Here is a 17,035-nt window from a genome sequence, read left to right as displayed (position 1 = left end):
CCTGCCGTCCTCCTTTCGGAGGCTCTGAAGGATCGTTAAATGACATCACAGCATTGTTGCTCTCTTTTGGGAACAAGCAGCAGATGAAAGCAAGAAGGGAAACCTGCATCCAATTCTGGGTGTTTGTCTAATGTCCCTATGAAGTGCTACCACCATATGGTAAGCATGGTGGGGGCAGAGAGAGAGCTGGAGGGAATGAGATCACAACATCCGAGTCCATGTCCAGCCGTGCCGGGGGGGGGTACGTGGACAGGCACACAGGCCAACTGGTCACGCGGTTGCAGTGAAGATGTGCGGATAGGATAGACAGTGTTTCGGTTTTAGGTTGGTGGGATCTTAAAGACTGGAGAGGCGTTTCTATGTAGAAAATGTCACCTCAGCTGAGTGTAGAGACAGAAGGACGTTACCTGGTCATGCGTGCCCAGGGCGTGGTCGGTTAGCAGCGCGCGGTACTGGATCGTGTAGGGAGTGTTGTTGACCAGAACTGTCCTGTCCTCTACCTGCAGGATCTGGATGCCGTGTCTCACCACAGACGACACGCAGAACTGACCCAGCTTTGTGACAAAGACAGTAAACTCTGTCATCAATGGTTTAAGGCACACAAATGGGGTTTAACATATGAAACAATAGATCATTTGTGTTTTGTGTGGGAATAGTTAGTATTTACAGAGAAAATAAAAATCTACAGTCCTGGTTGATGTATAAGAGCAGCCAGAAAACAATATAGAATTCTAAGCACACATCATAAAATGAAAATGTTCTGGGCTTCAGTTACAAATCCAGAACCTCCAACGTCACCAAACGGATTTGACCCAATGTTGTTCAAGCACCTTTTGTTTTCCGGGGTAGGTTCCCATGGTGATGTCAAACTCTACGCATCCCTCCTCATCCAGAGTAACCACGTCGGAGCCCGCTCCCTCTTTCCATCGGGGGGAAGTCAGCTCATGGACCAGTTTCAATGCTGGAGACTTGTGGACGGTGTTGGTTTTGGCCCAGTAGATACCAATCTGGAATGCTTCCTGAAGGAAGGTGGGAGAGAAGGAAGGAATGGTTGAGGATGGGAGGCAATCAGATGAAGAACAGTGGAAAATGATCAGTGTCAGACAGAGGTTATTAAAAATCTATATATTTAGTTGTATTTTGGAAACAAGTCACATTTTGCTCCATCACTAACAGCAGTGCTGCTGCGTCGGTGCTTCCCTGCAGAGCATGGACATTCCTTTACTGCTGGAGGACAACCTCAGTGCCCCGCAGATGCTCGAGTGTTACGTTGATCGTCTAGCTCTGCAGCTCCGTTTAACATGCCAACCCAAAAAAAATCAGCAGACCTCTCCTTCCGACATCTCAGAAATCGGTGCAAAAACATGCAGACATTATCCAATGACGGAAGCTGGCTGCAGGAAGGGAAGGGAATATTGTAGTAACTGATCTTGGGTTTTGTGTGACTGAAGTAAAGAATGAGATGGTTTCGAGCGGCTGTTAGATCCAATGCAAAAGGAAGATCACTGCAGATATTACAGTTCAGAACATGGTGAAATTATACAGTCCATTAATTTTATTTTTGAAAAAGTCAAACTGAAAGACGATGCTCTAAACTACATCAAATCTTTGCTCAGAGGGGGATATAAAGTTTGCTTGTGGACACAAAAACGAAAACATATTTTACGTTGTTTGTGTTGTTCTTTACTAATCAGGTTGAGTCCTCTTCATGTCACGACTGCCTCCGCTGTCGGCATGGAGGGAGAATTAAACAGCCCTGGTGCTATTAGCTCGATCAGCTCAGAGGCCAGATGCTGAATAGAAACCCCGCGGTGCAGGCAAATAGTTGGGTTAATATTGTAATTTACCTGTCAAGGAAGTTCATAGAAGGTTTTGGTGATGTAATCAAATCTAAATCATTTATTTTGATGGACTCTCTACCATGAAGTTGGGTGGTACGATGACTTTGCCAGCTGGTATTTGGAGAACGATGGTCTCCCCCTCAAACAGCCACAGATCCCAACGGGAGTAGTTGGCCAGCAGGGCCCAGGGAAGCAGCTCGACCAGCAGGGTATTCAGGCCGGACTTCAAGCAGGACAACTTGACCTGCATGGGACTGTCCCACTGGGCGAGGGGCTCTGGCGCTGACCTGTGGGAAGTGAGCAGGCGGTTAAAACTTCAACAGCACCTGTTTACGGCGTGGTACCATGACATGGACCAAATAAAACAGTGGATGCTTTGGTTTCCGCTGGAAAATTCAGGACACATTTCAACTCAATTGAAACTAGCTGGAATGAAATGTGCTATTTTGCATAACATTGCTCTGTGCAATGGATTAGACAGAACCAGACAGCTGCAGAACCTTCTCTCGCTTCACTGAGGATGGATGAAAAGCCCCCCCCCCCTCCATACTGTTGGATTAGAACAAACATGTAGAAGCCAGGCTGACACACAGCTACCTGTAATGTGGAATTGATAAGCAACCAAATTGATGCTCAGTATTTATGACAAACGTTACGACTTCCCGAGTCACTTCTGTGTGGACGTGTTTCACATGCGCCCAAACCGAGCGGCATGCGTCTTAAAGAGTCATTCAGATGTGTCGTGTTTAAACAAATATTACCGTTACACTATGCAGGCCATTAACATACTGACAGTCAGCCAGCCTAAACAAATACAGAGAGAGAAAAAGGTCCGCCACCACGTTATGCAACACAAACGTACACAGGGACAGAGAGCAGCTGGGAACACAGACAAACAAGCAGGCAGAAGTATGCAGCAATTTTTCCACAAATCCCCCGGCATTGCGTCCCTTTCATAGTAATCGTGCTCTCGTGAACCCTAAACAGCGGCGAGCGCCAAGAAAGAGCAAACAAACAGTCCTGTGAGTCCGACTCTGGAGCTCGAAACCATCAAAGACAAGCCAGTCCCTCCTTCCTCATCGAGAACAACCTGCCATCTCAAACGCACACACCCAAAGCATCCGCTAAACCAAACCGAGAACACACTGACACTCGCTGTTCTTTACCATTTACTGGTGTGTGTGTGTGCGTGCATGAGGTCGGACACTGATATCACGGTTAAAGGCAACAATCAATCATGAAATTGTGGCTTTACCTTGCTGTCCGAGTTCTGAGTGTATTTACAGTATCAGTCCACAGCATGGCCAGACCTGCCCACTCACCTGAATGGCTACTGATGCTGTAGCTAGCAACCAGTGCTTGAGATCCTCCTAGCAACGTTGTCTCATGCTCCTGATCAAATAGCATATTTCTGAGCTCACTTCAGGACAGGAAATGACTATCGCACAGAGAAGAGAGAAACCAGCAGACATCTGCCAAGAGATGCAGTGTGTGTGTGTCACACCCACTAAAGGTGAAACGGTACCAGCTCACATGTGTGTGTGCGTGTGCATTAGCATTAGCACACACACAAAGAACAGAAAGCCAAACGCAACCACAGCAGACATGTGGCTCCCACGTCCAGCCGATCCACGGAGACTCGGGCTCGGAGCCTGTGGGAGAGCATGTGGGCATGTTTCCTAACCCTGCGATCAAGATGTGATTGCTTTGTGACAAAAGTATTTCAGATTGACATTTGTGGACAGATCCACATGTGTGTGCTGCCCCAACGAATGCACGCACAATCCTGCATTGGCCACATGCAGTCCGCTCGCTGCGTAGCGATGCCAACTTTTAACTGGATGCAAGGCCCTGTGACTTGTGTGAGAATGTGGGACCGTGACAGAGCGACAGCCTAGATCTCCGGTCTGTGGGAAAGGCAGCAGGGTCCCCTGCTAACATCTGACGCTTGGCTCTGCATTGTCTTTGCAGCTAATCGCTTTGTTATGTGAAGAAAGGCTCAGCAACAAAGAGGAGCCTCCGTCATTAGAAGGCGCTGTCACATGCATTATGCTTTCAGACAGTGTGTCATCGAGGCTTATTATTAAATCCCAACCCTGCTACAGCGAAGGTGGAAATGACCCGCAGGTTTACCTGCGACAGAAGTCTATTGTTCAAAAGCACAAAACTTTATAGACAAAAACATTGGGTGGCTTTACTTTAGTTACCTGTCCATATCTTTGGCGGCGTAGGGCCACGGCGGCTCAGCGGGGGTCTTCCGACCATAGAAGTCAGCCAGGATGTGTCCCAGGTTGTCCTCATTTCCAGCCTTATTCACAATCTGCTTGATTAGGCTGGTGGAGATTGGTACAGCACACTGGGAAGCGTCCTCCTCCTCCCTGTTAGACGGAGGACAAACACTAAATCAGACCGTTAGATTCCTCCAACGAGACGTAAGGGCGATGCACATGTTTATTAGCCTCTGAGCTAAACTGCAGCCAGCATTCATTTGAGAGGGATGCCTTACAACCATCATTCTCAGAGATTCTCAAGCATCCAGCTATCTTTGGCCAACTCGCTGCAGCGCCTCCTGCCAAGCAGGCACTGTACCAGCTGATTTCACTTATCTTGATTATCTCCTCTTCTGTGATAAGTGATTGCATGAAATGAAAACCTCTGGATCACACAGACACACAATTTGTGAACCCCCTGCTGTATGTTTTGCCAGCAAATCCTGCTTGGAAGCATGTTTACTTCTTCTATGCCAGAAAACAAAATCAACCCTATTTGTTTTCCACTGTAGGACAAGACATCTCTTGACAGCAGCTGACTAGTCCCATTGTTCCGTGAAGAACGATCTGCGACCTCCGGCTAAACCCTGCCTTTACCCCGAAGCCTTGCCGGGGGTTTAATCTGCCTTTTGTTTTGCATTTTCCCGTGTGACATACAGTCGTGCCTTAGAAACAGCAATTCTAAAAGATGATAGAGAAATTAGACAGCAGTAAATACGGGATACCTCCGCCGCAGACGCTCGGTGGTTCTGGCTTTTCAACAATGAGTAAAAACAACAAGACCCAAACACAGTAATAAACGCTCCTCTTTCTCTGGGCAGCATCCAGTTGGCTAAAACAAAGTTACCCAGAGTGACAGTGTATTAATAGAGCTCATTGTGCGATGAGGAACACAGGTCGTTCCCGATGGACCTGGGAAACACACAGAAGAGCGACCGGAAGTTTTTGATTCAGTTGGGAAACTGCACGAGGCTTCTGACTGAAACTCCTCAGCTTTCTAATGTGGCGGCCCAAATATGAGAAGAGCAGGACATGGTGGTTCTGCTTAAGGCTTCTCTGAGCCTCTTGTGTCGCAGACCACAGCTCTGCTCTCCACCTCATCCATTAGAGCCCGCAACTATTTCAGATTACAGGAAGGAAAGACGAGCTGTTGACCAGCAAGCATTCAAGATCGGATGTCGTCCAAGAGGTCGGGGGGGATGTTCGCCATTGTGGCTTTTAGAGTATGCATTTGTGAGGATAGAGAGGGACGAAGGATGGATTGATTTGGGCAGACGAGGGAGGAGGGTGTGCAAGTTTGTGTGGCGAGAGGCAGTTTAGAGAAGGGTCGGATCATGAACACAAGGAGCATTGTGGTTGGGACACAGAGAGACAAGACACTTGGTGATTTTAGAGCTTGCTTTTTGCAACCCAGTCCAAATATATTCCCAGTCACTGTATGGCCTTCGTGGTAGCTGGAACAAAAATAAACGATGTGACCAGACATCTAAACACACTAAAGATTCTCTCAAGGGGAGTCAAACATGCTCAATGTTTGCTCTCTTTCTTCTGTGATTCACATAAAACAACACAGATTACAGATACACAGATAACAAATACAGTAGGAACAACAACAATATAGGATGCACATGTGGTAGCTCTCCTGCCTGGAGCCCCCCGCCCCCCCCATGCTGAAAAAGAACCACTCCAAAGCATCCACAGAAAGAAACCAGCGTGATGGTGTAGATTATATAATCCACAGATCCACAGACACATGGCATTTCTTAAAAACTTTTGATTCAGCTTGGTGGATCCGACTACGACAAACTGCGTCTCGCTGGAGTGACGTGCACAACAGGAGAAAGTGTGAACGCACACTGACAAAGCGGGACACACTAACAGGAGTAGTGGGGATGTTTGTGACAGATAAAGTGCTGCCTGTCAAACGGGGACTGTTCCATCGCCACTCAATGCAGCAGAAGACACGGACCACACACAGCCACGAGGACACATGTGCTCCTAGGCTGCTCGTCCACCCACACAAACACAATCCTCTCAACACAAACAGAGTGCCGATATGGGGCCAAAAGCTTGCTCTGTGTTAGTGCTTGTATCAGAATGAGGTGTAATTACGGTCCGACCTGACATGTCAGGATAGGAGCCGCATCTCAGCTGCTGCCAAGCTGGCTTCCTGTTCCACTGACGTGCCTGATCCTCCAGCTTACATCCGCAGGAGGGTTCTCGCTAACCAGAAAACTACGTGCAACGATCTTAAGAAAGAGTCTCGCCACGGAAAAAGGTTATTACAGTAGACCTTTGCAGCGGAAGGAGCAGGTTTGTCGACCTAATATAAACGTGGACAGGAAGCTGTCCACGTTTATAAATTATTTGTTGAATTATGAGCAAACAGCTGTGATGGAAACAGAGAATCCACCAGAGATGAGGCTCTGCCTCGGTAGTAATGACAAACACTGATGTGCATTATTATCATTAATGGGGACAATAATGCAATCTGTACATTTTTTAAAAGTATTTTGGAGTTGGGATAGATGTTTCTATTAAAATACAAGTCATCAAACCCTTTAATGGTACCGGTAGCCAGTGGTTGGCCATCAGGGCCAGCAAGGCCTTCTCTGCTGGCCTAACATAACCAAAAATCATGATCATATAAAAGTTAATGTCATTTTTTATTTATTTTCCATATGCTGTAAATATTATTCTTCATATTCATGTAATATTATATCCCAGTATTGTATTTTTAGGTGAGAGTTTTTATCCAATCAGAATTCAGCTAGCTTGTGTTGCCAGGTTGTATGAAATCTGTCCGAGGCCTTCAGAATGAACAATGTGGACGTCTGTGCACTGTGAGTGAACGTGCACATATAGTTGATAGATAGTTGCGATAGCCAATCAGATCACGATTTGGCGACAGTAAGGCCTTCTAGCTGTACGTGTCCTGTGATTGGATACTCACTCGTGAGAGCCGGGCAGCGCTCTGCACATCGACAAAGTTTTTTTATTTTTTAGATCGACAAAGTCACACCAGAGCCACAGAAAATTCGATAGCAGAAAAATCAAAAATACATAAACTTGATTTTTTAACACATAAAGGAGGGGAATAAGTAGATTTGGTTGCAGATATATTCGCAAGACCATTTCCAAGACGGACCTTTCAAGAGAAGCTAGCTCTCGGGAGACGAGGTCAGCCAACCCCAAGCTAGCAATTCCTGTGTCCACTGCTTCTGCTGAGCGGTTAAAGCGAATCAAAACATACGGCAGAAACACGACTGGACAGACGCGGCTTTCAGCATCGTCCTCCATGTTGATAGAAAAGGATGTTATTGGACCTGAAATGCACAGAGAAACTGTAAAGTCTTCTTGAGGAAAGAAAGGAGCATGTATTTTGTGTTGAAATAAGTGTTTTGGGGGACAGCCGTTTTGGTGAGTGCAAGCATTTTATTTTTCATGTGTTTTTGTCATTTTATTTCATATCAAATCAATGATAACGAAAAATAAAATTACAAATTTACTAAAAATGAAAATTTACTTTTTCTTGCTCCTCTGCAATGTACGTAATTATTGTGGGGCAGCTGTGAGATTGTAGTGGAAGTACACAAAGAGGCTTGTTTCATTGTGTCGCTGTCGCATGTGGCCATCTTGTTTCTGTCTATCTTATATTAAACTGAAATTTCCCAATCTTGTTAAAGCTTTCCTATTCTTGGTGGACTTATTAAAACTTTTTGGACAAATTATTTGAAATCCCCTTTCATTTGTAAGTTTGATAGTACCACATATAGTGATAAGTTTTAATTGCTGATGCAGGTTTAGTGATTTTTAAATGCTCTGGAAAATATCCCGTGTTGTACACGATTGAGGTGATGCAACACCCAGTACTGTGTAAGTGTATTTATGTATATTATTTCTCCAGCCGTGGTGTCATAAATGATGGTAGTATGAGGGGTATTTATTCAAGTCGGACTAAGTAGGACATCGCTTAAGGCCTAGGTGTGAAATGCACGGCCCGCTGCCACTGCAATCCTATGTACGCGATTGTCTTAATGCACCAAAGCTCAAATAACGCCTTCAGCTATACGTAATGATAGGTATAGCTGAAGGTGTTGTGTTTGTGGGTTGCTCACCTGTTTGTCTGTACATACCTATCCATCATTGAGTCCAGGAACATGGACTCAAAGATGAAAAGATTAGATTTTGGAGGTAAATTCTCACCTCTAAAATATTCGAAGGCCAAAAACGAAGAATCAACTGGACTTGTTCAAGATCGATTGAAGTTCTAGAACTGAAGAAGCCGCCTGGATGAGGTGAAACATCTTTGTGATTTATCGACCTGCATGACTGAGAACCGCCACAGACGCCTCTAAAATCCTGTTTTTGGTCAGAACCCGGTAACTCATTATGAAAAATCAGATACCAAAAAGACACAATAATTTGCAAAACCACTTTCCTGGCTGCTGAATAACCTTCAGTGAATCCATACAGATTCTCTCCTCCATGTATTATGGGAGTCCAGACTGCTTCGGTGGAGAATGACACGAGGCCTCACTGTAGTTTTACCTGGCCTGGAACATGAGGTGGTGGGTGAGGTCGGCCTCAGTGTTCAACAGCGGTTCCTGATGGCCCTGCCCGCATATCAGCTGACTCTCCCTCAGTCCCAGACTCCGCTTCTCTATGTGGAGGATAACTGGATCTGGCAAGTGGCTCCTCATAACAAAGAGTGGGTGGAAAACCACCTGAAAACAAGCATTCATACCCCGTGAACTTCTCCACGTTTTGTCACATGACAACCACAAACAAATTATACATGATTGAAATTCTTTTTTACAAATAATAAACTGAAAGATGCAACAGGAGAGGATGCTCACCACTCTCTGCTGCATGAGAGACTGAGGTTCGATTGTAATGACAGTGCACCACACGTACAGCAACGAACCGCTGGAGCACGGCACCTGAGAGGAAGACAAATGGACAACGTCAGGAGAGGACTGATCGGGCGCACACAGTGCCTGTTTGTGGTACAGTAACGTCTTGACTTACGAGCATTGCGAGACATGAGCCAGCCTGCAAGCAATATTTTGCATTGAGATGTGAGCATGAATTTGAGATACTAGCACGCTTCCAGATGCTGAGGCTAGATGGCCGAATGCTAGACAGGATGTTTGACTGTACTTGTACTGTAATACATACTATTGTTTGACTGTACTTGTACTGTAATACATACTATTGTTTGACTGTACTTGTACTGTAATACATACTATTGTTTGACTGTACTTGTACTCTAACATTATATCTAATAAATATATTCATCATCATGACTGTCTCATTTACTCCTCAATCCTCATGAAAGCCTTGGAATACCAAAGCGCACTACAATTGCCTATAACACATGACTCTGGACTTCATTTAATGGCGTGAACAGCAGAGTGGCACAAAGGGACAAAGTGAAAAGCTTCAATAGAGCGGACCCTGCAAAAAAGCTCGTCTAGATGAGGGAGTAGAACTGTGGTAAACGCATACACAGAAAACATCTACTGCTAGGATGAGGCCAAGATGACCTGAAAGAAAAGGACACATGAGAAAAAGAGGATGATAAGATAGGAGGAAGAGGAGTATCAGGGCTAGATTATTAATGCAGATAATCAGAAGAGGCCTGAGAAAGGAGAAAGGAGAAAGACATCAACCAAGACAGCTAGAGGCTGGAATTCCAGAGGATGGAGTAAATAAAAAAGATAACTTAATAAATGGGAGATAGATGAACAAGCCAGCGTGTGGGTTGGAAGGCAAAAGAAAGGGAGGAAATGACAAAGTGAAATAGCAGGAAACCGACAGAGACAGATGTGAGGATCCGGCTACCAGTCCAGGCAGCTCTCTCATTCAGAGCCAACCCCCGGCGGCTGTGTTGCAATAGATCTGAAGGGAAGAGATAACGGTGAAGGCTGAACTGGACTGAGATGTTCAGACCCACACACAGAAGCTGAGAGGGGCTGGATGTTTACAGCATGGAGGGGGGGCAGATAGAGTTATCTTCCACAGAGTGTAGTGTCTGTGTTAGCAGTGGATAAACAGCAAATGTTTACTGTATATTATGTACGATATGAAAAGCTGTGCATCCATGCAGACAAAGTGTCTACGAGTAGAAGTAGATTAAAGGACGAACGGAAGAGCTTGGATGCTGGAGATAGAGACATTAAGTTCTTCTAATGGAGAATGTCCTTGACGGTATTAAAGATGACGAGTGGAGAAGTCCATCTTGGGTGTCAGAGGAGAGGACACTCTCAATTTTTCTTTTCCAGCTGGTCGAGCCAGAGTTTAGACTGGATAAAAGGAAAACCGCAGGACAATAGAAGCAGGGATGAAGTGAAGGAGACATTCTCTGGCACGAATCCAGCAGTGTGCAAGTGCCTTCAAAGCCTGTCCCCATGCCCACACATCAGTGCTTCCTGTCTATGGTTAGTGCCGTTATGAGAGCACTTAAACTGTATTTTCTGCCTCTCAACATTAGGCTATGAGCTAAAGGGCCTTTGTAAGACTATCTGAGGGAAAGCATGGAAGCTTTGCCACTGTGGCCACCCAGGAGTGTCAGGCCGGCCATTGTTGGTGGTCCAGTCTTCAGCGTCAAACGTGTGGATGCAGATAAGAGCAAGTAATGTGTCCGATTTGCACTTCCATCTGTTCATGTTGGCTCGCACACTCAGCAGCTACATCGGCGCAATGAAGATAATAGTAAAACAAAATATGTTTATATATGACTCCAAAGGGCGGCGGTAGTAGTAGCATCCACGCGGAGCCTTCCTGACCGATCTGTTTGTGTTGCCGTACCTGCACAACAGAGCTGCTGCTGCCCTTGTTGCCGCTCTCCAGCTGAACGTCCTGCGACCAGTCTTCATCTCCGCGGGCCCTCACACACAGCTCTGTCATCTCAGCATCTTCAAGCACGTATGATGGGAGCTTGGCGCCGGCCTCCAGGCAGTCAGAGTGCTCCTTCACCACGGTTTGACTGTCAGGCCCCACATAGTGCTGCACCACGCGCAGTTCAATGTCCCGGGTCAGGTAGCTGCACATCACCTGCCGCCCACAGATGATCACCTAGGAGGAAGGTTACAGAGGAGCCGCAATTAAAACCTGACAATTAATGGAGACAGAAACACAGAAGTCTACGACCACAAAATGTTCTCAAGAGAAGAACACGCAAACATATTTTACAGCTCAATACCGAAAGCTATTTTTGATGACTCTAATAGGACCCCATTCACCGGCCCACTGGGATACTAATACATAAGCAGGAATTTAAAACTGCAAAATGCAAAAACTAAAATAATTCCCTGCTACTGGGAATGTTCATTAAAAATGTGTGACGTAAACGAGGGGGGGGGGGTTGCATTTGGGTTGATATGAGCTTCCTGGGCTGGGGAGGGAGAGGTTTGGGTTTCTCCATTGAGACTGTTGTGCACCCCCCCCCCCCCCCCTTGACCCAGACAAGAAAATGAATATGTATGTATGTATGCATGCAGTGATGTGCAGACAGAGGAGGAAGGTGAGGCATTGTCTCACCTGCTATAATGCAAGATTATAATTATAAAAATACATTAAATAGTTGTATTTATCCAGTGATTTTGATTAAAACATTATTTTCCATTTAACTTCAACAGCTTTAGATTGTTTTCCTTTTAAAATCTGTTCGTCATTCAAACACTGATGTGTGGTGAGGCAGCAGCCAGCTGAGCCTCACCACGGATTGATCAATCACTGGGCTAACGGTGCTACATGCTAGCAGTGAGACCGTATTGCTGTCTCTGTTTATTCTAAACTAAATAATCATAGTTCAGCTGATTTATATAATGTAGTGTTTTCATTTATTTATTTAACCTTTATTTTAACAGGTGAAATCACCTGAGAACAGCTTCTCATTTACAACTAGAAAGACAATCAGAGATTGCAGACCCCGCCTCCAATAGACTATTGGATCTTGTGAGACAGTAAACGGGGCTTCCGGATCAGAGGAGCCAAACCTGCTCTAGCTTGCTGCTCCGGAATGTACTACAAGACTCCTTCTGGACTCTTTTTCCCATCATGCCATTCGTGTCCCTCCCTCTTAAAGTGGCAGTTTACAGCAGCGGCACGATTCCAGATGTAAAAATAATTCCAGAATCTGGATCCAGATCCGGATCAACGCCATTCTCGGGGAGGACCGAGCCACGGACAGAACCTTGCTTGTGTAAAAATTTCAAGTCGATTGGGTTACTAGTTTTTGCGTTATGCGCTCGGACAGACAAACAGACAGACAAACATACAAACGCACCCAATTGCAATACCCTCGCCTCCCCTTCGGCGAGGGTAATGACAACCTGCCAAGAGGCCCCAGCAGACAAAAGATAAAAACAGATAAAAGGAAAAGTATAGAAGAATCCAAGACTTAAAAACAACTTCAATACTAAAGTATAAAGGGAAAGAGCGGGAGGGCAGTTAACAAGTGCAACAGTCAACTATTGAATAATAGAATTTCTGTTTAAACACATGAATTGATGGAAGAGCTGAGAGATTAAATGAGTTTTGAAGGGAGTTTTAATCATTTGCTGCAGCAAAGTAAAAGGAATTCTGGGCGAAGACAGCGGTCGACCGTCGACCAGCCTCCCAGAACTGGAGAAGCCTCTTGGACGAGAGGTGAAACGTCTTCGAGTTGATTCCTCGCTTTTTGCTCTTCGTTATTTACCTCGACTTGGATGACTGAGAACCTACAAAGACTTACAGGCCTTAACATTGGCCTGTAAGTTTTTGATGTGGAGCTTGAAAGAATGTGAGTGGTCCACCCAGAAAACAATATTTGTAGGAGCAGACAAAATCCAGAACTGAACAGCAGCTTTCTATGTGTAACGTGTTTTGTGCTGTGCGATCATAAAAATCCAGACACAGAGACATGTAGTTTTCCTGCCTCGTGGTAGGGGGCGCTGTAATCCCAGGGATTCTATTTGTGACTCATACAGAGTAAGTCACAGCGAGCTACAATGGCTAGCTGTAACTAACTTCTTTTAAAACTGAGGGAAGATAAGGAAAACTCCAATAAACAATTCATTTATAAGTAAAGGCAAGACCATAAGAATGTTTTTTTTTATTAAATGTGCTTTTTTATGTGCTACAGTTTGTATGTAAAGGATATGAGATTTTTAACATAACCCATGCTGCCAATCAAATGTTGAATAAGCTACTCTGTTGGGCTTCTAAGTTTGTAAATCTGATTGTGATGAAGTCAATGCTTCATGTGTATGTATGTATGTATGTATGTGTGTGTGCAGGCGCACACATAATTAGAGAATGCACGAGTCTGCAGATGCACCACATCTGTGTGATTTATATGAGGTTATTTTTTCCAACAGCAGGCAACATAAGGTATCAATATGAATGATAATAAAAAGGCTGCCATGATAAAAGACCACAGAGTAGCTAGCCGAGGAGGGTGAGTACCGCAACGTGACAAAAATAAAGTTAAATATTTTTTTGAAAAGGAACATCAACATGCTCACACGAGCTGAAGCCAGCTTCCTGTCTGGTGGCAGCTGCTGTCCCACTCTGAATGCCTTGCATTGTGAACTGGATGTGACCAGTGCTCACGCCCCAACGCTGGATCAATGGGAACGAGATGTAAGCAAAAGTCTGGGACAGATGGAGGCAGGAATGTGACCGACTGAGACTGTTTTGTCTGGAGGGATAGGGATATGGTTTGCATAACCCTTTGTCATCACCAGAATCTGATTGTATTGTTCCATTGTCAGGGACACAATGTCATGTATTTGTTGAAAAATGTGACGATTACCCACCACCGATCTGGGCGTAGAAAAGATGAACGTAGCTGATTTGCTGTGGCGACCCCGGACATGACAAGCCGAAAGTCCAGTAGTAGCAGTAAGTGAATTACAACACGTTATTTAGCAGGACGCTGCGCTACGGGACTTTGATATTCTTTATTTTGTAAAAAAAAATATTTTTTATAGATGCATTCACTTATGTATTTAGTGATGTATTGCAGTAAAAATCTTCACATCAATTAAAACACCAATTGAGTCTTCAGCCTTTATTCTCCATGAAGGAAATCAGGTTTGGGTGATGCTCTCCGTCGCCTCGTCTTCATTCACTAACTAATAGTTTTTACGATTAACTTGATGTTGCTTGGAAATGTAAAATTTCAAATGTTTTCTACGAGGAATGATTCTTGCAAAAAACACGACACCTACGTAAACTCAAGACAAAAAGATGCTGAAAAAAGGCAGTGAGTGGAGTTTAGAATCAACACCTGAAATACGTTCACATATCAGATATCCTTATTGATAACATTAGCATTTATAGTTATATAGCAGCTCTTTAGTCAGTGGTTTGCTCATAGCAGCTTATATGTTGTAACTCCCTGGATGTAGTGTAAAAACATGTTTTTGTCTGCTCCTGGTCTCTCCCTCTCTGTCTCAGTCTCTCTGTCTTTCTACCTCTCTCTCTCTTTCTCAACCCAACTGGTCCAGAAAGATGGCCGCCCACTATGAGACTTAGGTTCTATTCAAGGTTTCTGACTGTTAAAGGGAAGTTTTCCCTTGCCTCCGTCACCAATGTGCTTTCTCTAGTGGGATAATTTGGGTTCTGTCTTTCCCTGCTACTCCTGTAAAGAGCCTTGAGATAACGTTCATGATCTGGCGCTTTAGAAATAAAAATCAATCGAATTGAATAAGCATTGCAGCAAAGCAGAAATTTATTCAATGCAGAATAATTAAAAGGAATGAAAAACTGTGCATAACACTTGCTGGAAGAAGGAAATAAATTATGTGTTCATTACATTTTATTGTTGTGCACTTTCTTCAATGCCTATATAAATAATGCTATAATTATATGGCAATATATATAATGCCAATACAGTAAGTAAAAGCTATGGTGTACCTTTCATTGTAATGAAAAACCCAAACAGGAAAAAGGTTGTAAGAGGTGCCTGTACCTGCTTCTGGACGCCGTTCAGCTGTGTCACCTTGATGATGAGTGAGGCAGTGCGTCCTTTGTATTGAATGGTCCTCAGCAGGGTTCCTACATTGTCCACGCTGAAGGCCTCCGACCAGCGCCAGTTCCCCCATCCCTCAATGCAGATGTGCAGCAGCTGCAGTATAGGACAGAGAAGGACAAAAAAAGCACACACAAGCAGAGGAGACAGAAGACACCAGACATCAGAGGTTCGTTTCTTGCCCTTTATTTATCCCAAGGCAAAAGACGAGTAAACAACACGATTCTTTGTTAGAAGATTTTAGTGTGGGGGGGGGGGGAAAGTTCCTGTTTACTGGTCCTGAGCAGCCTGATGCTATTGGAAGGAGAAATGGAAGGTCGCACACAATAAACTGGCTGGTGGAAAACAGCTGATGTGGAAGCTCATTATGGCTGCATGTGTGTGAGGGCTTGTGTGGTTGGATGAGGAAGGCTAAGCTCTCTCCTCATCGAAATCAGAGGCCAAGAGTTTTCCTCTCGAACCTCTCAGCTTCATATCTATCGCTTCAATGTGAAAAACAACCGTGTGTGTGGCTGGATGGAAACAGCAATAAACAGTCATACCCTTTGGACATTTAAACAATTGTACAATTGTGATAATTTTGCGGCAGACAATTTTCTGCCTGCTCCCTGTATTGTGGTTCCAAACATCACGGCAGGGTTGAAAGCGAGGAAGCTTGATTCCTCAAATTACTGGATTCAAATGTGCCGACGAGAGTTTCGCATATTGTCTTGGTTAAAACACAGCAGGCAGTGAGCACAGCTTGGACCTGGAAGAACCCGTTCAGTGTGCCCAGAGGAACCCGCCTTTGCATCAAGGATAGGGAAGGATAATCGCTCAGTACAGGAAATCGTTTTTATTCTATTTCTCAGCCAATCAACAAGTCCAGACATGTTGATTGGTGATCACATAAACCAAAGACAAAATTGTCAGCTGTCATTCTTTTTTTTGTCATTTAAGTTTTTATTAAGTTTTCTTTGTCAATAAACAAAAAACAACAAATGAAAATATACACCGTGGCATAATCAAGACATTTTAATGACAGCAGTGTCTTCGGTTTTAAAAAATGACATGACATGTCATGAAGTCAGAACCCCCCCCGTAGTTTGTAAGGCTAGTCTGTAAAATTGGAAGAAAACATGTCTGTTGGTTTTCGTGTACACATTACACCATGTTGTCGTTATAGTGTCACTAAAGTCGTCCTATTGGCCGTTTGAATGCAGTCAGAAAACGTAAAGTAAAAAAGTAGGTTGTGGAGGTCAGATTTTCATCCAAGCATAAAGCACATCCATTTGTGCTACAGCTCAGTCATATTCAGGAGAAACACATGACAAGGGAACTCATTTGTCAAACAATGTGAGTATTGTGATGCGATTATGTTCAGAACACAGGAGCCGTTTCCCGTCCTGAGGCACCGAGGTTGACCTTCTACCTGCCCGGCCTCGCGGCCAACATGACTGCAAGCCAAACCAGGGAGAAAATGTGTTGCCGACAGACGGGGTGGAGGATGAGGGCACGGGATTAGAATCCTCCCTGAGGAGTAACGGCTCGATTGAAACTCTGGAAGGTGCGTTTGAACATTTACACTTTGGCTCATCGCTCCAATGTGTCGAACATTTAGAGAATCTGTTCAAAGAAAAACAAATTACTTCTGAGGTCAAAGAGCTCGTGGGGACCCTGGTCCAGACCTTCGATGTTTCTTTCCACTTCAGTCTTCCCTCACTGCTTGAAGGCAGATTTCTTTACAATAACATTCTTAATCAAAGCCTGAATTCACTCTCCTCAAGATCATCCCTTCTCCCTGCCGACTGCATAATTTCTCGGATCTCCTCACGAGGAAGGTGGCAGAAGGGCGTAAACGCCCAGGTGACCGAGGTTAAGGCTAACCCTCAGGCTGCAGAGCCACCATATGAGTCCCTAAA

General features: G+C 44.6%; 1 protein-coding gene across 1 annotated transcript in view; it reads right to left on the bottom strand.

The window, feature by feature from the left end:
- Positions 1–17,035, bottom strand: part of LOC137917696 (intermembrane lipid transfer protein VPS13B-like) — a 303,427-nt gene that overhangs the window by 11,229 nt on the left and 275,163 nt on the right. Inside the window, exons 47-54 of the mRNA XM_068760421.1 lie at positions 15,075–15,230; positions 10,925–11,191; positions 8,971–9,054; positions 8,663–8,838; positions 4,049–4,219; positions 1,921–2,128; positions 831–1,019; positions 408–554 (exon numbers count right to left, since the gene is read on the bottom strand). Coding sequence (XP_068616522.1) covers positions 408–554; positions 831–1,019; positions 1,921–2,128; positions 4,049–4,219; positions 8,663–8,838; positions 8,971–9,054; positions 10,925–11,191; positions 15,075–15,230 — 1,398 coding nt within the window. The remainder of the gene's footprint in view (positions 1–407; positions 555–830; positions 1,020–1,920; positions 2,129–4,048; positions 4,220–8,662; positions 8,839–8,970; positions 9,055–10,924; positions 11,192–15,074; positions 15,231–17,035) is intronic.

This window comes from Brachionichthys hirsutus, chromosome 3 (assembly GCF_040956055.1).
Source record: "Brachionichthys hirsutus isolate HB-005 chromosome 3, CSIRO-AGI_Bhir_v1, whole genome shotgun sequence".
Taxonomy (NCBI): domain Eukaryota; kingdom Metazoa; phylum Chordata; class Actinopteri; order Lophiiformes; family Brachionichthyidae; genus Brachionichthys; species Brachionichthys hirsutus.
This window is presented reverse-complemented; position numbering and strand designations above follow the sequence as displayed.